Source organism: Pan troglodytes, chromosome 2 (assembly GCF_028858775.2).
Source record: "Pan troglodytes isolate AG18354 chromosome 2, NHGRI_mPanTro3-v2.0_pri, whole genome shotgun sequence".
Classification (NCBI taxonomy): domain Eukaryota; kingdom Metazoa; phylum Chordata; class Mammalia; order Primates; family Hominidae; genus Pan; species Pan troglodytes.
This window is the reverse complement of record NC_086015.1, coordinates 53,687,155-53,708,706: the sequence shown is the minus strand read 5'-3', so window position 1 is coordinate 53,708,706 and position 21,552 is coordinate 53,687,155. Positions and strand designations below refer to the sequence as shown.

Sequence of the window (21,552 nt, the reverse complement as noted above, 5' to 3'; positions counted from 1 at the left end):
AGTGAGCCGAGATCGCGCCACTGCACTCCATCCTGGGCGACAGAGCCAGACTCCATCTTAAAAAAAAAAAAAAAAAAGTGCCAGGCGCGGTGGCTCACCCTATAATCCTAGCACTTCGGGAGGCTGAGGCGGGTGGATCACCTGAGGCCAGGAGTTCGGGATCAGCCTGGCCAACATGGAGAAACCCTGTGTCTACTAAAAATACAAAAATTAGCCGGGCTGGGTGGCACGCGCCTGTAATCCCAGCTACTCGGGAGGCTGAGGCAGGAGAATCGCTTGAACCTGGGAAGTGGAGGTTGCAGTGAGCCGAGATCATGCCACTGCACTCCAGCCTGGGCAACAAGAGTGAAACTCCGTCTCAGGAAAAAAAAAAAAAAAGAGTCCCAACTTTCTGACGCCACTGCATTTGTGAGTATGTACAGGACTGTATCAAGGCCAGAAACAGGAGTAGAACAAGTGGCCCCAGCCACCAATTTGGGTGGAAAGATTGGAAAATAGGATGTTCATCAAGCATTGTTTATAATAGGAACACTGGGAACATAGTGCCTGTTCCTTAGATTGTGTGTGGTAGACTGGCTATGAACTAATGGTGTATCTCTCTGGAGGTTAAGCACTGGAAGACGAACATTTAAGTACCTGAAATAAACGTGGAAATAAACAGAAAGCTAGAAAACAGGATATATTGCACCTTCTGGCTTCTGTTTAAAATGAAGACTGGAACAACAAACAGGAAAGAAGGACAGGCATCAAAATGTTAATTCTGGGGAGAGGGCCAGAGGTGAAGCTGGGATTCCTGTTTATCTGTGTTAAAAAAAAAGGTCTAGCAACTCTGGGTGACTTCGGTAAGGAGGTACTCCTGACCATCTGAGGAAGGCCTAAGGTCTGGCAGCCGGTGAGAGTTTGGGGGTTGGAAAATTCGGAGCAAGGCAGAGAGGTGTAGGGCTTGTTGGCACCACCAGGGGGCAGCACTTGTTCACTGCCTCCCTGGAACCAGGTCCCAGAAAGCTGTGTATGCAGCCAACACACCTGAAGGCCATGGAGGTGCTGTCCCTCAACAGCCTGCGCACTGACTGCCTGCTCCAGGTCCAAGCTTGGGACCTCCCCTTGGGCACCTTTGTGGAGGGCCCATTGTCTTTGGATGGCTTGGTGTGGACTCAGCCCCGTGCTGTGCCAGCACTTCTGCAACTTTGTCCATCCTTTTCCCTTTAACCATGGACAGGATTGTCGCAAATTTGGGGATTTGCTCCTTCAGCTAAGCCTTCCCACTTGAGAAACCATCCCAGAAACAGTCTGTAGGTTGTTTATATCAAGTCCTTTTATTCTGATACCACAGAATTACCTTGTCACAATACAGGGGGAGGGACACTGAAGTACCACGAGTTCTCACAGAGCACAGAAGGACAGCACACAATTCACAAGGTCATGTGGAGGACTCGGGTCATTGCACTTACAACTGTAAACTTGTTTGTTTGACTTTGTACAGCACTCTTCCCCCCTCAAATAAAGGAGAGAAGGAAAGAAAGGGAGAGAGGGAGGAGGAAGGGGAAAGCAAAAACAAGACATGAAAGCTAGAGGAAAAGGTATTGAGTGGCCACCACTCTCCAGGGTAGTGCACTTGGAGAGAAGGAGCTGATTTGACCCCAGAAACTGAATGAGGCAGAAACACACACACACACACGCACGCACATACACACATGATCATGTGCATACACATACAATATCTCACGACTGCCATGGCTCTCCAGTGCCACCCCAGTGCACATGGCAGCAGGGCTGCTGGCACCCAGGGAGACAGAGATGGCATCTCCGAGGAGTTTCAGTTGATTAGGCCTGTCCCTCTAACCCTGTTGGAGTCCATGATGACAAGTATTTACAGCATGGGGGTGGGTAAGAGGAGAGCGGACGGTACAACAGGGCAGGACCATGCTGTCCTGGCAAAGGACCTGCCTGGAAAACTCCCTACAGGCTCCAGAAGGCAAGGCATAGTTGCCACCACTGCTGTTCTTTCACTGTGGGCCCTGAGACCACATGCTCTGCCCAAGGATTGTAGGGGAGGGCTGTCACTGTGAAGTGAGTGCACTGGGCCCTGAAGTGAGCAGAGAGAGGAGGCAATGCCCTTGCTCATGATGCTGGGGAGAGGGGTATGGAGAAGGCCTGGGCTGCATGCTAGAGACTCCTTGCCCATTTGGGCAAGGAGATGTGTCTGTTGCTCTCTACTTTCCAAGGCACCAAGTGCTGGTCCCTCAGCTTCTGGCTGCATTGTCCCCAGAGTCACAACTGCATCCATGCAAGGGCCAGGAAGGACAGTCCATGGACCAGAGGCCTGCTCCAGCCACCTTCACAGAGGGGCGATGATGTATCCTGTGGGTACAGTGGGGGATGAGGAGTGGCAGATGTCAGAATTTCAAACTCAGAGGGCTTGGCCAGAAAGGAAATTTGCTGAAAAGTCAGTACTTTAGAGCCTGAGACTGGGCCTGCTGGAGGCTGACCTCCTAACATTTCCCTGCCTGTTCCCTGCTTCTTGTCCCATCCCCTGGCCTGTAGTGGAAAGGACTATTGCCTTGGTCTCCAAGGCACATCCCCACACAGACCTGGTCCTGGGTGGCCAGAGGTGTTAGATGATGGCTTCCGTCAGCCCTTGCTCAGATGGCTGCATTCAGCCCATACCTGATCTTTGGGATGAGGCAGGTATTCCATGGGTGGGGTGAGGCCAAGTCCCAGAAAGGCAAGGGTGTTAAGTCCAACACAAAGGTTGGCAGCTTCCTGTCCCATCCATAGCTACCAGAGGTGAGCGAGGAGCCCTCTCTGAAGGGGTGTGTAGATCTTATAGAAAAGCATGAGAAATGCGGACCCCTGAGAAATGCATGGTGCAAACCAGAGCACTCTGGACGAAGGTCAGGCCTTGAAGGGTCAGGCAGCTACTGCCTGCCGCACTCCTGGCTCAATGGTAAAAAAGCTGATGAGCAGCAGGACGCTTGGGCTTTGGAGAAGGGGGTGAGCAGGGAGCATAGGTCCTGGGGACAGATGCAGAGAGGGTCACACAGGACCTTCTGTAAGATTTGCTATTGAGAAACTTCACAAGAAACTTAGCTTGAAGCCACTGTTTATATGAACAGTTCCAGATGACCACTGTCAACTGTTCTCACCACAAGTGCCAAAGGCCCAGCTCTTCCTGAGCATCCATTGACCCCCTAGCTCCAGCCCAGATCTCCTGGCTCACAGTCCTTTGAGCCTCCTAGCCACAGAGGAGAGGCATGAAACAGGTGCAGTCAAGAGCTGGGGTCCCTCGGGCACAGCGTGGCTCTGCTCTTGCCTCTGCCTCTCTGGCCGTGGATGCCGCCCAGCTCTGCCCTTGCGTGGTGCCCTCTGGGAAGGGGCTGTCAGATGCCTCTGGCTCAGGGTTGGGGTAGGAAGGGAATATGACAGACAGACAGAAATCCTACAGCAAACCTTCAGAATGTCCATACACACACATCCTGTGCAGGCTCCTACCATTGCATCTGCTCTGGGGATTCCTTTTTACCTGCTATCCTGGACAGAGAAAACTGCAGGGTATGTGGGGGCCTTTTACTGCCTGCCCTGCAGCCTGGCACACTCAGGCAACAATTCTGGCAGGTCCTCACTAGCTTGTGCAGAAGTCAGCTAGAAGTGCTCCTGAAGGAGAGGTTCTGAGGCAAAAAGAACTCCAAGCAAGAGGGTCAAGCATTTAAAATGGATGAAATCGTGCAAAGAGGCTGCGAGCTGTGCATGCTCCACTGCGGGACAGGCGGTGACTCACCTGGCAGCAGCGAGTCCTGCCACAGGTCAAACATGCCACAGACTGAGAATTTCACACACACAATGGGAGCGGGGGGGGGGGGGTGGGGGTTTTATGAGTGTATCTATCCAGTTTCTCAATTGCATGTTTGCAATTAACTCCTTATACATAACATGGAATTTATTAAATATTAACAGTTGTCATTGAGGGTTTATATTTCATTGCATAGAACGTTAGAGATGAGACTTGTGGCTGTGCCCCAGATGAAAGGAGGCCCCCAAGGGAAGAGCCCTGGGGAGGAATGCTGCCCAGTCCACCGGATGGATAGACAGTGCCACATTCCCCCGCACAGGGCTCTGGGCCTTTCCCTTGGCTGGCAGAAGTCCTGGCCCCTCTGCTCTGAGTACACCCACTGGTGATGGCTTAAGAACGACTGGAATTGCACAGTAAACAGAGGCGGGCTGGGAGGCCTCCCTAGACCTCGCCCTGGGGTTGTGCTCTTGGTGGCCTGCTGCCCCCTATTGCTTCTAAGTCAACATTCTCCCTGTGCTGAGCAGGGGCAGAGCAGAGAGGAAACCAAACCATCAGTCACAAGGTGGTGGTGGAGGGGGAGAGGCAAGAGAGTGAGCCAAGAGAAGAGAGAAAGGGGGAGAGAGAAACAAAAGAAAAATGTTTATGAGGTATACACGTAAATCAAACTGGAATGATTAAGGCTGTTCTTGAAATCAAAAGAAATCCCCAGGTGTACAGACGAGCCGGCTGGTTGAGACAATGGCGGTGCCGCTGGGATGCTCACGATGGCTAGGGGGATGGCTTTGAGATGGTGGCAGTGTGCTAGCACGCTGCCACCCACGGGCTGGGAGAAGCCTCAGCCGGCGCCCACGCTGCTTTTCGGTGCTATGGCCTCTTATTTCAGCGATGAGACAGTGTTAGGTCCTAATGTTTGTAAAGTTCTCCCAACCCCTGGCCACATGGAGGTCTGCTCCGATGTCACCCAGAGGGCATGTGACGGGCAGGGCCCTGTGCCACAGAGGGATCCGGGCCAGCTGGAATGTGAAGGAAACGGAGCCCAGGGCCCCCAGCCCTCAGTCAAAGCCCCTCTCCAAGGCTGTGGAAAAACTTCTGGCATCTCGGAGGGAGGGCAGTGTGTGCCCAAACTCTGTGTATAACGCATGGGAAGCCTGGCCGGCCAGGCCGCAAAAAGGCGGCTGTGGGAAGTACGGCAAGACACCGTGGTGGCAGGGTTTCTGGAGAGGGTTCTCCCTCCCAACAAGGGCTGTGCCTTGAAGGTGGTGCCCTGCAGAGAGCAGCATCTCTGGAAAGACAATCAAAGGTCCCCCGGCCAGTGGTCCGACTTGTCCAGCAGATGCTTCACCCAGGCAGCTGCTGTGAGAAAACATCACGTCCTCAACTGAGGCCTGCCTGCCACGTCCCACCTGGTGAGTCTTTGGGCCAAGGGTTTGCCAAATTGTAGATGCTTGAAAGAGAAAAGGAGGGAGGGAGGAAGGAAAGAAGAAAAGAAAGGATTCTGTCAAGAACTGTAGATAGCTGCTTCTCACCCTCACATTCCTCTCAGCCATCTGCCTGTGCTAGCGGCCACCTCCTCACCCACGGGGTGCCATGCCACTCAGGCTTGGGGAGATGGGTGCTTGGGCAGGTTGGAGGTCACAGAGAGGACAGCAAGAAAGAAGAATCAGGTCAGCCAGGAAGGGACACTTCTTTTAATGTAACAAAAGTTCCTTTTTTTTTTTTTTTTTGGCTTAAGAGTGATGGAGAAGGGATTTGGTTTGAAATGGCAAACCTCTCCAAGCCCATCTCTGAAATTGCCGTAAAGAATTTCAGGAGAGGGATACTCACGGCAGCACTGTCCACTTGACCCAATCATTAGCCGAATGCTAGAACTCAAGGGAGATTTCTTTAACTATAAAGTCAGTGGTCTCAGTGGCCCACCCACACCATGTGGCAGGACGCAGAACAAAGCTGTGTCTGTGCTTCCTTTCCCTGCTCAGGAACCATACCCTGGCCCCAAACCCAAGGTAGGTACTGTCATTAATCCAGGCCATGGGCTGTCCCTCCTTCCCCTCCTCTCAGCACCACTTGTGATTTCACATCTGTCCCAGGGCAACTCCAAGGAAACATCAGCTGAGCGGGAAGCCGCAGGAAGCCCGCTGTGGGAGGGTGAAGGCAGGAAGAACGCTAAGGGCTGCACTATGGCTACTGTAATTAGAATAAATTCCAGGCTCCTTACTTGGCCTGCACAACCCACCCCAGCTGGCTCCCACCCCCTTGGACTTTACCCCTGACCACCTCTCCCCTCCACTGTGGCCCTGGCTGTACTGGCCTTTGCTCTGTCCCTGGTCCCATCCCAGCATCCGATCATCCGTCAGTGCTGTTCCCTCCCCTTTTTTCATCCCACCGCAGCCGTCCTCCTCCCTCAAGCTTCCCTCACATATCTTCGGCTCTGAGCACTTTGTCTAGAGCAGACCCCACTGCTTCCATAGCTCTGCTTCTCTGGCTTTATAACACTCATCACTTTCAGAAAGTACCTTTTTAATTGAATTTTATTTTTAAACTTATTTATTCTCTATCTCCTTTAATGGATTGTCAGCCTCAGAGGGCAGGGACTTGGTTTTGTTCTCTGCCATATCCCCAGATCCTGGAAGAGTGCCTGGCACATACCTGGGGCTTGACAAACATTTGTTGAATAAATGGATGGAAGCCTGGGCCTTTCCAGGGCCCCACTGCTTTTCCAGAGAAAGGTAGCCTGTGAGGTATCACACCTAGCTCCTTCCCTCCCACAACCAGTGCTGGCCCGGGCCCAGCATCTGCCAGCCCCAGGGCTCCCTTGAAGTGACCTGCTCACTGACTGCCAGGCCCCGCCATGGATAACACATACATGCTTGTGCACCGTGAGAAGCACCCTGAAGGGGCAAGGAGGGAGAAGAGGAGGGTCCGAGGGCTATGGGATGATGGTCAGTGGTCCTGGCTGTGCACAGAGCTGTACCAACAGCCAGGTGATTCTCCTCCCACCCAGGATGATGCACTTCCTCCTCCTCCCACAGAGGCAGGGCCAAGGCCAGGGCCAGGGCCAGGACAGGCTCCAGGAAGTGGTGTCCCAACCTGCCTTGGCCACTGCAGCCCAGACAGGGTGAGGGCTCCCATCCTGAGGCCCTTCTGCCCTCTCCCTGAGCTGACTTAGTCTGGGGCTGAGACTCCCTTTCCTCTATGTCCCTTCCTGTCTGCCTCTCTACTCCTTCCACTCTTCTATCCTGTGGGCCACAAGCTCAGCCTGTGAAGCCAGGAGTGTTTTGACTTCATTCCCGGAGCTGCAGATGTGACTCTGTGGGGTTTGGGGACTCTAATCTCTTCCAAGTGGCTGGAGCAAAGGCACCAGCAGCAGACATCAGGGAAGAAGCATGTTCCCCTATAGGTGCCACAGACCACCATGTCCTTCAGGATGACTTTGAACTCAGTGCCCAGCACATAGACTTCAAGTTGTGAGGTGCAGTTGGCCGTGCTGGGCTCTTCTCCAAGGGTGCCACCTGACTTGTCTGGCACCATCTCAGGCAGCTCTGTGGCCCCTGCCTCTGCGGGGTAGAGGGCTGCTGGGCCCATCGCAGCTGAAGGAAACCCAACAGGCCCTTCCCAGTTCACACTTGTCAGAACTGGCTAGCTGTCATCAGCCAGGCCTTGGCCCTTCACCCCTCCTCCGGCCCATCTCACCCTGATCCTGACACTCACTGTTATACGCAGAGTCCAGAGCTGTGCCCAGGCCTCTGACTCCAGAGATTTTTCCACAGCAATGATACCTCTCTTCATTTCTTCAAGAGCCTGTGGAGCATTTAGAGGAGGGCTGGAGAGGAGTTGCATCCCTGGAGGCCTACCTACAACCCAGTGCCAGCCCAGTGCTGTGAGAGCCCTGCAGGGGATAGCAGATGGTTTGAAAGCCAGGGCGCTGGCCCTGGCTTTGGCCCCTCCTTTGCTGGGGACCCCTACTGTGTTGGCCCCATGGTAGGGGCTCTGTGCACAGTGTCCCTCCTTTTTCTCCTCCCACATTCAGAGAAGGGAACATTGCAGCTCTGGGCACTGAACCAGCCGAAGACTGGACTCCTCCCAGAAGACCCCTTCGGACTTAGAGCCCCACCCCCACCCCCAGTGCCTCGGGCCTTTCCCAGAAGAGGCAAGGTACAGGCTGCTTGTACTCACCATGCTGGGCATGGTCACCAGAATGAGGAAAATTTTTTGCCAAAAGCAGAGACAGCTGTGACAAAGAAAGAGGAGAGAGCCATCAGGAAATTGGGCCAGACCCCTCCCAGTCAGGGCCACTTGGCATAGTGAAGGCAAGCTCAGCCCAAGGGGCAGAGATTGCCCGGAGAACAACTGGGCATCAGCAGGTGGGCTCTCTGGCTGGCCTCTGCCTGGGTGACTGAGTCTGGAATCATCTCACAGACCCAGCCTGTACCAGAGCAGCCACCCACCACAGACCAGTTGCAGGCAGTGCATACCTTCCGTCAGTTTGCCAGCTTGCTCAGCTGCCCCGCCAGGGAGGATCTTGGAGAACACGCTCTCCCCATCGGCACCTGGCTGGCCGGCGGGAGCCCCTGGGGTTCCTCCAGGCCTGGCTCCAGCCTTCACACCTAGGAGGAAAGAAATCGCCATAATGAGCTATGCACGGCCTGGCTCTTTAGGGTCTAAGAGGGCAAGTACCCACGAGAGAATCTGAACACAGGTACCCTATAAGGTGGGAAGGTGAGAAGGAGGCTAGGGAAATAAAGAGAAGAAGGTAAGAACAGGAAGACAAGGGGTGGGAGAAGGCAGAAAAAAGGAGGTTGAGGAAGGGAAAGAAGAAGAAAGGGGAAAAAAAGGCAGAGAAGAGGAGGAAAGGGGAAGGAAGGAGGGAGCAAGAAGCCATGGTCCCCACCCTGTGCTCACCAGTGCCTTCCTGCTTCTCTGCCCAAAGCTGCTTGGGCCCTAAAGCCCCTGTGCTGGTGACCTCATTGGCTTATTCTAACCCCAGGCTTGTTTTCTGCTGGGGAAGGTCTACAGCCCCTGGGGCACCTTCTCAGGGATTAGTGAGGGCATGCAGTGTGGGGGAGCTCAGGGCACAGGTGGTATAGAGAGAGAACAGCCTGGGTGCTCTGGGCCACAGCCAAGGGTGTCAAAGGATAGGCTCACCTGCAGGTCCAGGTCCTGGTGTTGGCTGGGCCTGAGGAGCCCTCCCCTGTTGCGGTGCTTTGGCTGTCCCTTTAGGGCCATTTGTCTGTTCTGCCCGTGGCTGCAACACAGAACCTATAGCTAAGATTCTGCCCATGCCCAGCCTGGAACCAAGGGGATGTCCAAGCTTCATTCATAGCATCTTCCCTGGTTACAACCCATGCATGGGAGCTCTGCTTACCGGTCCTGCTGGTTGAGGACCTGTGGCTGTGCTGGGGCCTGGCTGAGGCTTCCCTGCAGGCTGGCTGGCAGCAGGGGCTGAGCCCCGGGTGGTTGGCTGGCTCTGTTGCTGCAGCCGAGCCTGTGTCAGAGCCTGCTGTGGGGGCTGCAGCCCAAGACCTTGCTGCTGCTGCTGCTGCTGCTGCTGCTGTGTCTGTGGCTGGCGTGATGCTGCCCCAGAGGGTATTTGCCTGGATGATGGTGACTGTGACTGCTGTGGTCCTGGAGCTGCCTGCCGACCTTGCAGCTGCGGCTGCGCCTGGGGTTCTGCCTTTGACTGCAGTGCAGCGGGCCCGGAGTGGGCTTGCCGGGAGCCCTTCTTGCTGTCAGAGGCATGATGGTATGCGGATGAAGCACGGGATGGCTGTGAGTACTCAGCAGAGCTGGGATACCCAGGCTGACCCTTCTTCGGCATAGCTGGAGCAGAGCTGGGCTGAGAGTGGGGCCGGGCCTCATGGCGACCCAGGTCCCGAGCGTGTGGTTTGGCAGCACGCCGTCCCGGCTCCTCACCAGTGTGGCGGCCTGAGTGCCGCCCGTGGTCACCGTGCCGGTGTTCCTTGGCTGAGGCATGGCGGCCTGGGCCACCCTCATCGTGAGGCCACAGGCCCTCCTCAGGGGGTTCATCGTAGTCATGGTAGCTGTGCCTGGCAGGGCCTCGCTTCTGGGAGGAGGAGGAAACTGCATGGCCCCCGTGGTGCCTGAACCGGTCAGAGCGGGCATCCCGGGGCTTATCAAACCAGTCTGTCTCCTCCTGGCCCAGGTGATACGCTTCAGAGACCAAAAACAGAATACCATCAACCCCCGGGCTAGCCGCAGGGGGAGGCCTAGCTGAAGCCATGCAAAGAAACCAAGAGAGTGGGTGCCACAGCCACAAGCAGATCAACAGGCCCCCAGCCCACCCTCCCGCAACCAGGGACCAGGGCACAGATGGAGCAGGCAAGGGCAGCCTGCCTGCAGCAGGGCCCACCAGATGAGGCGCCAGACCAGACCCTGCTGGGACATCTGAGGGCCCAGGGCCCCACAGGTAGGCAGGCCCCCCAGCTGCTGAGTATCCGCAGAAATCACCCCTGGCTGCCATTACCTTCGCTGTCGGAAACCACGCAATGGGAATCATCCAGGATGTAGCCCTCCTCACGCTTATATGCGTGGGCCCGAGGTCCGTCCTTGACATGTTCCTGGACATCAGGCATGGAGTGGCTGGAGCAGAACTGTGGGCAGGTATCCTCGCCGGGAGGGAGGGGCCCTCCGGCAGGGCGGGGCCTCCCCAAAGGACTGACGGGGCTCTCCTCTTCAGAGGCCTGGCTCCGCATGGGGGGTCGTACCCGGCTGTGGGCCATACTTAGGGATGAGGGCTTGGGGCCCGCTTTTTGAAGTCGCTCCACAGCCTCCCGTTCCCTTTCGTACCCCTTGCCCCGGCCACTGAAGTCGTGGCTGGACAGCTTCTCCCCACTGTATGCAGAAGGTGCCCGGGACCGGCTGCTCCCGCCATAAATGCGGTCGTCCTCCACTGCGTCCCGGCTGGACATCCCATAGTATTTTTGCTGCTCATACACGTTCTTCTTGAGCCCATAGGTGATTTCATCCTGGAACTTCCTGCCCCGAGAGACCAGGCTGCTGCTGACTGCAGGTGGGGGGTAGGACGCCAGGTCTGACTCTACGTCTTTGGCCTCTTCAATAGGCGAGAACTTGGATATCTTTTGCTCCATGCCCTGCTTCCGGTGCTTGCTGCGCTTTGAGGAGATGGCAGCTGGAGCCAGGCTCTTGGAGGGATGCTTGGGCCCCATGGGCCCTGGACCATACTTCTCTACTCGAGCCCCATGCCTGTAGTCACTGTCACCATAGTAGTGGGTACTGGCTGGTCGACCATTGCTCTCCATGCTCCGGAGGTGGCCACCCTTCCCGCGGGGATCGTATGAGTCCTCCTCAGATTCCTCTTCTCCTCTGGCATAGCAGCAGGGCAGTGTGGGCCCGTCAAGGACACCTGGTTCTCCAGGCTCCTTCCCTGGACGCCCACTGCTGCCTGGCCCCAGGGGCTCCAGCCGTTGGCTATCAGGAGCAGTAGAGGTGCTGTCCTTGGTCAGTTCACTGATGTCATCAATCATTACGTAGTTTCGAGGAACGTTCTGCTCCAGACTGGTATAGTGTGAGTCAGAGGGGTAGGTGGGGGCTGGGCTCTGGCTCACACTGCCACGGTCACCAGCCCGGGGCACCTCAGGGACCTTGCCCTGCTCATAGCCGCTGCTCACTGCTGGGCCACTGTAGCTGGTTTCAGATGGGGCTGAAGACATGGCCACAACGGGGCTGGCAATCACCTCATAGTTGGTGGGCACCTTCTGCTCCAAGTCAGCTAGCGATGTCTGGCGTGGCTTCTGCAGTGGGGCACGGCTATCAGCGGGGACTGGAAAAAGGGTGCTCTGTGTGGTTGGCATGGGTGTTTGGCCTGCATAGTGGCCTGTGGGACGGAAAGCCTGCTGGTTTGGCAGGCCAGGCTCAGCTGGGTAACTGGCACCAGGAGGAAAGGCAGGAGCTGGGTACGTGCTGGGGCCAGGGTAGGTGGGGGCCTGGTGGGCTGGGAATCCGTTCTGAGTTGGCCCACCACTGCCCGCAGAATACTGTGGGGCTGGAGGCTGGAAGCGGGGCTGCTGGAAGGCAGTGGGACCACAGGGGGTGGCAGGAGCAGCGGCAGTGGCAGGGAAGTCCACAAACTGGCCAGCGGGAGTGGTGCAGCCCTGGAGCCGCAGCTGGTTGAGCTCACTGTCCGATAGGTAGTCACGATGCTCGCCAAGACCACGCAAGGGTGGGTAGTCACGGCCACCCCGGTCTTTGGCCAAAGACTCTTTGCGTTGTGTGATACCCAACTCCAGGTACTTGAGCTTGGCGTCAATCTCCTTCTCCTCCTCATCCAGCTCTGCCTGCTTCTTGCGCAGCTTGGTGGACTCATGCTCCACCAGCCGCAGGTCCCGGTCCAGCTCCCGGAGCAGGCTGGCCTTGGTAGCAGGGACAGCGGTGGGCCCCGTCAGCCCTCGCTGCAGCAGGCTGGCTGCATACAGCTGTGGGGAGGCCTGGCCAGCCAGGGGAAGGTGAGCCTCCTCTGGAGGGGGGCTGGGCAGTGTCCGCTTCACCTTGCGGACCAGGCTGTTGGGTGGCAACGCCGACACCTGAGACAGAGGGAAGGGTGGGCAGCACTGAGACCCAAGGTGTGGTGACTTGATGGGGTGTGGGGTGGCAGAACCCAGGCCTGGGCTGGGGAAGGAGCTGGGTTCCATCTTGCTGGTGCCCTGATTTACCAGGCAGCCTGGAGGCCTACCCTGCCCACCCATAGGCCTTGGTTTCTTTGCCATAGAGGGAAGATCTGTGATTATTTTACAGCCCTTCTCTTTCCCAGAGCTTTGGGAAGCAGGAGGGTACAGGCAGATTCCCTTCATGCCAATGTCCTGTACTGGCCCAGCACATGGCTTTGAGAACCCCTGCACATCTCCAAAGGGCCTGCCACCCTCTGCCTCACATTGAGGTAAGAAGAGTACAGCTGTGGCTCTGGGTTTGGGGCCTAGCAGCTGACAGGGGTTGAGATCAGTGGAGTATGAACAGGAGGCGTGGAGTGGAGAGGGTCCTGGGCCCGCCAGGCTCCCTAGAGGATCATGGGAAGGGACGCATGTAGATTGTATGCCAATCGTGGCAGGCTCTGAGTCATTCTGCATCCTGCCCTAGTCCTCTCTAAAGTGGAAGGCTTCTCAGCTGTCTGCCCACCCTCTTCCTCTAGTGCCCTGCACCGCCCTCTGCCAAACCCTCTGGGCTGTGCTCTTGGCCTGGTCCCCAGCTCCCTCCATGTCCCTCGGTCAACCTGCTGTTCTCTGGAGCCACCAGTGCACCCGTAAGTCCTATCCAGCCCTACCTCCAGCAGCATGGCTTCCTGGTCAAGGTTCCCTAACAGTGCCTACCATGGGGTCCTCCTTGCCTACCCTAGACACTCTGCATTGCCTGAAGGTCCACATTGCCTGGCAGTTCACTCTGCCTTCTCCCTTTTTCTCTCGCTCCTAGCCTTCCCAGAATGCCCCATGCCCTTGGGTTTCATGGACCACCCAAATTCCAATATATACTGGGAAGTGACTCCTATAGGATTCTTACTTTTTACCTTGCCAAGTAACTACCTAAAAACCTCCCACCTACATCCACCATATGTCATAATAAAAATTATAGTGTGCCCTCAAAATTTCAGGGTGGGCCTTTTATGGAATAAATTTAGCCTTTTGAACCCCTCACTCTGTTGTCTCTTTTCTTATTTTGGCCACGCATCATGAGTGCCTATCATGGCCTGGTCTCACATGGCCAGCCCATGGGACCTCTGTGCCTGCAGCCAGGACCAACCTGCCTCTCTGACCTGCCCTCCCTGCCAGCCTAGAGTCCTGATCCCACCCACACCCCTGTATGGCCTGCATACACCAAGACTTCACTACCCAAGATTATCACCTCCACAAACCCCATTCTAAGGCTCCACTTTTCTTGTCTCTGTGTCACACCCTGAAAATGGGCAAATCTACCTTACGATGCCTCTGGCTCCTGCCTCCTCTGCCAGGTCTCTTCCTTCAGCCCACCCTCCCACATTCTGCCCAGGAAACTTTCCAAAACATCTGCTTTGTCCCATCTCACATGCCTAAAACCTCCAGAGGCTTCCAGGGTCTTTAGGAAAAGCCCATCCTCCTCAGCCTGGCACTCAGTTGTTGGCATTAGGCCCTCACAACCCTCTATTCTCACTTTGGCTGCAGCCCACAGCCAAGCCACTTCTCACAGTCCCCATCCATCACTGGCAAATAAAGCCACAACCAAGGGTAAGCTTATGCTTCTGAATCCCCTATCTAGGGGAGCAGACGGATGTGTAAACAGATTTACCAAGGGCCAGGTAGGGGGAGAGAACACCCTGGGGCAGAGAGCACACTGCAGCCCGCTGGGATGGGCCTCTAGTGCTAGGCCATAGGGGTGTGGGCTTCCTGTGTGGCAATGGAAACCAGGCCAGGACTGAGAGGACGAGAGCAGCCGCGCCAGGTTCATATGACTGATTTTCTTAGGGAACACCCATAGATGAAGTTTGGAGTGGAAGGGGTCCAGACTAGAAGTGAGAGCTGAAGAGGCCTAAAGGGGGAGGTAGCAGGGGCTGGACCAGGTGTGGGTGGTGAAGGGACAGTGCTGGGAGGAGGCTGAAGCTTCTAGTAGGGTATGTGGCTGGAAGGCTGTGGGGGCCCATGTGTGTGTCTGTATCTGCCAGGCTGTCTGCCGGGCTGCAGGCTCTATCAGATGTGCACCAGGGAGCATCTGCTCATTGACTCTTTCCCCTGGGTCTCTGGGGCCAGAGATGCCTCTACTCCCACCCCAGAAGAAGCCCCTCCCTGTGGGGGCCCCTCGGGCTAGGCAGAGACCCCTGTCCCACCCTGGAACAGCCCCTGTTCCCATACCTGGCTACCCAGTCCCCCCTGGTGCTGGTAGAGGGAGAATCTCTCTTTGGCAGACTCTTCGGCGGTGGGGCTGAGGGGCTTAGGGTCAGACAGGGACCGCTGCAGGGTCTTCATGGGGCGAGGCAGCGTCTGCTGGCGGAGAGCGCTGTCAGCCGTGAAGTGCTTCTGGGGACTCACGTGAGCTTTGTTCAGCCTCTCACTGGAAGCAAAGGAGGTGTCCAGGAGCCGGTGAGGGGACAGGGGTGAGACTGGTGAGTAGAGGACCTGAGGGGACTTGGGAGGCTGGCGGCTCACAAGCTGTGAGAGAGACTCCGGAGGCAGGTGGGCCTGGTACCCAATCTCCAGGGGATCTGGCTTCTTTTTTTCAAATCTGCCCAGAGGCCCTGGGGTGACGATCTGGATGCCAGGCAGGTAGGGGCTGATGGCAGTTGGCCCTACAAGCTGCGGCCCGGCTACACCCTGGGCCTGCCCATCTGGCTCCGTCTGGCAGGCCAGGCTCTCCCCACGCCCAGTCTTCTCTGGTGCCGATATGTACCTGACGATCTCCACCTTGGGATCGGTGGCAGCTGTGATGTGGATGGCTGGAGAGACCCTGGGCAGCTGGTCAGGCTCCGTCTGCACGGAGCAGTCACTGATGGTCTGGATGCCCACGCTGCTCATGGCCCTCACAGTGGCAGCAGCACTGGATGATGAGGCAGTGGCATCGTGCTTGCTGTCAGAGCCTGAGTCTGAGTGGCGGGGAAGACGAGACCTGCGGCGGCGCACTGGCTGCTCCCACTCAGCACTGTCTTCGTCGTCCGTCTGCACGCTGCAGTCAGCACTCCGCCGTGCCCGGCGTCGCCGACTCAAGAGGTAGCGGCTCTCCCCATCCTCATCGTCTGTCTGCACGCTGCTGTCAGCAATCCTCCTGACCACACAGGGCTCAGTTCCAGGCTCTGGCTCACAGGCATCCCGCAGGCGTGGCATGGAGTGCCGCTTCTTGATGCCACTACGGCTGGCCTCCCACTGCTCCTCCGTTTGCAGTGACATGTCTGAGGCAGAGCTGGGGAGACCCCGGTGCAGCACAGGCTCACGAGGCTGCCCAAGTCCTTCAGGCCCTGCCATGGCAATGAAGGCTGCATGTGTAAGGGGGGGCCAATACTGGCCATTCTGGGCCAACTCAGCAGCCGCTAGGGGAGGCCCTCGGCCAGATGCCTCACAGGCTGCAGGAAAGGGAGCCTTCTGCCGCTGCTTCTGCTCCTCTAGCTGCTGCTGCAGCTGCTGCTGCAGCTGCTGGATCTGCTCCAGCTGCAGACGCTGCTGCGCTAGCTGTTCCCGCTGCAGTGCAAATTGAGCCTGGCGTTCCTCTTGCTGCTGCTGCAGCACATGGTGCTTGATGGTCTGCAGCTCCTGCAACTCCCGCTGCACCAGCAGCTGCTCCTCCTCACGGTGCCTCTGCAGCTCCACACGTTCCCGCTCTAGCTCCTCTTGCAGCCGAAGTTGTCGCAGCTTCTCCAACTCCACCCGCTCCCGCTCTAGCTGGAGCAGCTGCTCCTGTTGCTTCCGCTGCCTCTCCTCCTGTGATGCTTCCTCTTTCTCGAACCCTGGCCGGCTGAGGGCCCCACTGCCACCCCCAGGAGCAGCATCTGCTGGTGGCTTCTGGCCAGCTAGTGGGGCAGGAGCTGGGGCTCCTGCAGCCTCCTTGATGGCAGCAGGGGTGGTTGTGGGAAGAGGCTCTTCCCGTGCAGCCCCTACTGGCATCTCTGGCCTTGAAGGGCCCCCAGCCCCAGGGGCCTTGGCAGCAGCAGGTTTCCCCAGATAGACAGGCCCTTCTGCAGGTGGAACACTGGAAGCAATGGGAAATCTACTTGGTGCAGGATAGCGGTACAGCCCTGTGGGTCCAAGAGGTACCCGGGGGGCAATCATGGGCACACGTGTCAGACTGGTGAGTGGCACGGCTGTGATTCCACCAGATGCGTAAGGCCTGTACATGCCACCACGCACCATGGGCCGCAGGACTGAGGCAGGCTGGGTGGTGATGGGCAGTGTTGCAGCAATTGGGGTATTGATAGTCGAGTAGATCATGCCATCAGCTGCACGTACAGTGGCTGTGGACGGCAGCAGCTGTCTGACTGCTGTTCCTTGGCCTGCTGCAGGCCCATACTGGGCCAAGTTCCCAGGACTTGGGTGGCCCTCTGGAAAGGTGGGGTTACCAAGGAGTCCAGGTCTGAGGGGAACCAGACTCTGTGGAGCACTGAGCCCGGGCCCGTGCTGGGGCTGGTACTGCACAAGGTCAGGGCCACCACCACCACTGCCATGCCGCCCACCATACTGGTCCATGGAGTTGAGGGCAGCGCACATGCGACTGATTTCACGGGCTGTGGTGGCACTGTACTGGGCCAGGCTGGCCTCCTGGAAGCCAACTGCATCTCCCCGTGGGCCGTACCTGTGGTCTGAGTAGATGTTCGACACTGAGCTATAGCGCCGCATGGGAAGCGGGTGAGCCAAAAGGTCTGTAGGATGACGCAGGTCCGTGACTGAGCCATACTGCAAGCCCTGCCCTAGGTAGCGTCCATCCGCAAAGCCCAGGCTGTAGGAGTGCTTCAGTGAGCTGAGGTCCATAGCCGAGTCTCGACCAGGACCCTGGAAGAGCTGCCCGATCCTCTGGGCATGGTAGTTGAGGCCAGCCTCAGCCAAATTGGTGTCAGACATGGAGGAGTACAGCCTACCAGGCAGGCCTTGTGGGTAGGGCCTCTGCTCCTCATGGGGCCCAGGCCCCACCACCCCCTGTGCCCGGTAGGTTGGGGGCTCAGGAGGCTCAGGGTCCCGGGGACCATAGAAGGGGCCGCTGCTTTGGCCAGGTGGGGCAGCATCTGCCATGCTCTTCTCAGGCACACTGGGGGCCGGGTGGAAGGTGCCAGTGCAGCTGCTGCCAAAGGGGAGCTTGTAGACCATGTCACAGCATGCCAGCTGGCTCTCAGGCCTCATCCCGGTAAGGTCCAGGGCACCCGCAGGCTCCTCTGGGAGCAGTGTGGTCACAGTGCCTGCTGTGCCCTCTCCCATCTGCACCACCACTGTGTGTGGCTTCCTGGCACCTGGCAGAGCATGTGACCGCAGCTCTGCAGGGGTGGCCCGGTGGGGCTCGGCACCTGGCTCTGGCACTGGGCCTGGCTTGACGCCAACGCTCTGGGCGGTGCCCATCTGAGTGATCAAAACGTCTCTTCTGGCCAGAGGAGCTACTTGGTTGGGTAGGTTATATCTGGCAAACTTGGCCTCCCTGGGTCTTCCCCGGGGCCCACTTCGGTATGGGGCTGTCTGGACAGCCTGCTCTACTTGTTTGACCTGGGCCAGGCACACAGGGCTACCCCCACCCTGGCCAAAGTCAAGGCGGCTCTGGTAGGGGTCTCCATAGACCACAGGCTGCTTTTGTTGAGCCATGAGCACAGACGAGGCCATGGTGATGCTCACGGTGGTGGCAGTAGCAAGGAAGGTATGCTCCTGGGCATTGAGGTTGATAACCAAGGGCTGCACGGCGGTCGACTGCCGTCCTGGGATTGGATCCAGGGCAAGACCATACTTCCTCGCTTCCACAGCAAGAGAGGTGAGGTCCATGCCCTGGTCAGTGAGGATGATGGGAGTGGGCTTGACAGCTGTACGGAGGTCTACCACTGCAGTGCCAGGGGTCCTGGGGCCTGGCTCAACCCTAGACGTCCCAGGGACAGAGGAGATCCGGCACAGGGAGATGTTCTCAGCAGGGAGGGCACCCCAGCCATATAGTGCCAGGGGCCCATCTGCACCAGCACTGGGCACCCGTGGAAAGCCAGGTGGCCCAGGTGGCTCTGGGGGCAGCTGAGACACACTCGGAGGTGTTGTCTGGCTGTAGCCATGGGTGGTGGGCTGGGTTTCAGTAGGTGAGCAGAGCGGGGAGGTGGAGGCACTGGCATGTACCATCCTGGTCTGGCTGGAGGCATCAGATGCCAGGGTGATGACCATAAAGGGTGCCTCTTGAGAGGACTCCTGCCACACCAGGCAAGGTGTGCTGGGTCGATGTGGTGTTTGTGTACCCTGGGCTACCATAGGTGATGGAGTGGGGGCACCAGGGCTCCGTGGCATGTCTGAGGCAGGGGCTGGACTTGGCGTCTGTGTAGAGAACTCTGCTGTGGCCCTTGGGCCCATCTTGCCAGGGGAGAATGTGGGACTCTCTGAGGGGGAAGACGGGGAGAGAGGTGGGCTGGAGCTTGCAAAGTAGGAATATGCCCGGGAAGGCTGAGGAGTGCCACCCTCACCGTCACTCGCACTCAAGGGCTTCTCTCTAGCAGCTCGTCCAGCTGCAGCAAGGCCACTGGGGGCCTGGGGTAGATCCTCAGTTTGGGACCCATAGTTTGCAGTGGTTGGGCTGTGTCCATAGCTGTGGGCTGTGGAAGATGGTGAAGGACTACGCTCGGAGCCTGCTGGGGAGGCTGGAGTCATATATCCTCGTGGCAGCCCAGCTGGACAAGGAGCCACAGCTGTGGTGGCTGGGGTCCCAGGGCCCTGGGAAAAGGGCATGCCTATCTCCTTGGAGGCTGAGCTGGGGGAGGCAGGAGAGCTGTGCAGCTTGAGGGGGTCCTGAGTCTCCTTTGCAAAATGCTGAGTGACACGGACATCGGGAATAACTCGGCCCCCGCTGCTGTCTGAGGAGGTGGGGGTAGAGAAGGACACAGGGGCAGCGAGCTGTGTGGGACTGGTACCAGGGGTAAGGGGGCCACCATTTTGCTTCATTGGGTCCATGTATGCACTCTCAGCATTTAGAAACTGCTTCTCCTTCTTTTTGTCCTCAGCAAAAGCCAGGTCTCGTGAGGAGGCCTGCCGCATGCGGACTATGCTCTGTGATGTCTGAAGGATTTCTTCGTACACGGCTGCTCCCAGGCTGGCTGGCGTGCCCTCTGTGGCAGGCTGAGCAGCCTGGCCATACTCACGGTCTGTAGTGTCTTGATATTCGAAGGAGCCCAGGCCCCGGGGGCCTGTGGGCTGAGAGGGGCCGCCATGGGGTCCCCGGGCCCCTGCTGCCTGGCCTTGCTGCCTCTGGAGCAGCTCAGCTTTGCGCATCATCTCCTCATAAGCCTCCTCAGCGCTCTTGAGCGGCCGTCCGGAACTGGGAGTGGTGGAGCTGCCGGAGGGTGTCTCGGTTGGTGAGTAGAGGGACATGAAGGTGGGCAGGTTGTACTCACTGCCTGACTTGTAAAGCCGGCTAGGGCCACCATCCAAGGCCTCAGCCTCAGAGTCAAGGGAGGGTGAGGGTGAGTACTCAGAGCAGGAGGAGCGGTGTAGCTCCTCCATCTCGGCCGCCTGCCTCAGCTCCTCCGTCGGGGAGGCATCCTCGATGGGTGACAAGTTACTGGGTGGTGTCTTGGAGCGCTCTCGCCTCCGCTGGGCCCGCAGTTCTTCCTTGTCCCGCCGGGTCTTGCGGGCTGTGCTGCGGATGCGCTGCTGCTCCACCTCCCGCATCTTCTCTTGCTCACGAAGCAGCTCCTCTTCCTCCCGCAGCTCCTCCTCCTCCGAGGAGTCCTCGATGGTGGGTAGCAGGGGCCCGTGGGAGCGGTGCCGGGCCTTGCGCTGCTGCTTTGCTTCTTCTAGACGCTGCCTGCGGCTGGGGCTGCTGTCACTGTCCTCCTCTAGGGAGGACAGAGAGGTGGGAGAGGTGCCCGAGGTGTAGCTGGGTGTGGAGGCAGGCAATGTAGAGGAGTGCTCACCACGGGAGCGGTCCTCAGGGGAGCCCGTTAGGCTCTCCATCTCCAGCTCAGGCTCCCGGTCCAGACTGGGGTCTGGGCCTTGGCCCAGGTCCATCTCATGACCATAACTTCCCGTGCTGTTGAGCTCAATGGTCTTGAAGCGACGGAGCCCACCCTGCAGGGTCCCACTGCCATCGGTAGCCTCTGCTGAGCCTCCCTCAGGGAGCAGCTCCTCATAGCCCGTGGTGGCATTGTGGGGCAGGCGCCTCTTGGGCAGTGCTGCTGGTTCTTGGCTAGGCTCAGGCCTGGGTCTGGGGCCACCTTTCTGGGTGCCATGTTTGGCCAGGCCACGCCCGGAGGTGGCAGTGTCATCCTCCTCCAGGTTGTCTTCCTCGGCGCTCATCTCGAGAATCTGCCGTCGCATGAACTCCTCATCAGTCAGTTCTGCTGCCCGGGCTGGGGGCTGGGGTGGAAGAGGGGACAGGCCACCCTCACTGCTGTCCTCCACATAGTCGTGCCTCAATTGGCTGCCAAAGTCGTCTGAGGACTCGGCAGTGTCCTGCTGCTCTCTCCGGCGCCTCCACTCAGCAGAGTCTTCATCTTCCTCCAGGATATCCTCCAGCTCCTCATCAGAGTCAAAGGCCTCAGGCATGATGGACAAGGAGTGGGGCCGCTGCTTCTGCTCCTCGCCAGTACCGCTGGAGAGTGGCTTGCTCCGCTCACTTGGGGCCAGGCCCTGGGCCTGCAGCAAAGGCCACATGCTGCTCCCCACCTTGTGGATCTCGGAGGGGCTGGGTGGATGTGGCCCTGTCACCCCTGCACTGTCCAGCTGTTCCACTTCCTGCTGCACGACTCCTGTGATCTCACTCTGGGAGCTAGAGATGCCATCAGAGGAATAGCCTGTGTCACTGAGGCTCTGTGGGCTCCGAGACGCATCCTGAGAGTAAGGCTTGCCCACCAGGTCCTGCAGCAGGGTAAAAAGCAGACACTGACTCCCCATGGCAAAGCTCGTGGTGGGAACCCAACCCTCCCTGTCAATCCCAGGACCCTGGGGAAGAGTCTGTCCATTTCCCAAGGGTTTAGGGCCCGCCACCCACCCTATCTCCTTCTGGCCTTGAATAACCTGAAGGTTCCATGGCAAGCCCAAACCAGCCCTTGGTCTTCAAAGAGAAACTTTACTAGATCAAAGGGTATCAAAACCCAGCAAAGCATCTGACAAGGTGCC

General features: G+C 58.0%; 1 protein-coding gene across 3 annotated transcripts in view; it reads right to left on the bottom strand.

Annotated features, from left to right (window-relative positions):
- Positions 1 to 504: 504 nt before the first annotated feature.
- The window catches only part of BSN (bassoon presynaptic cytomatrix protein), a 118,954-nt gene continuing 97,906 nt past the window's right edge, over positions 505 to 21,552 (bottom strand). For 2 of the 3 annotated variants that reach the window (XM_063805781.1, XM_016941098.4), the window contains exons 5-12: positions 14,638 to 21,291; positions 10,272 to 12,348; positions 9,153 to 9,958; positions 8,933 to 9,032; positions 8,263 to 8,394; positions 7,964 to 8,018; positions 7,499 to 7,588; positions 1,294 to 5,234 (exon numbers count right to left, since the gene is read on the bottom strand). In XM_063805781.1, the coding sequence (XP_063661851.1) occupies positions 7,978 to 8,018; positions 8,263 to 8,394; positions 8,933 to 9,032; positions 9,153 to 9,958; positions 10,272 to 12,348; positions 14,638 to 21,291 (9,810 nt within the window). In that variant the 3' untranslated portion in view covers positions 1,294 to 5,234; positions 7,499 to 7,588; positions 7,964 to 7,977. Of the gene's footprint in view, positions 637 to 1,293; positions 5,235 to 7,498; positions 7,589 to 7,963; positions 8,019 to 8,262; positions 8,395 to 8,932; positions 9,033 to 9,152; positions 9,959 to 10,271; positions 12,349 to 14,637; positions 21,292 to 21,552 lie in introns of those variants that run through there. The other variant, XM_016941099.4, reaches the window with a different exon arrangement.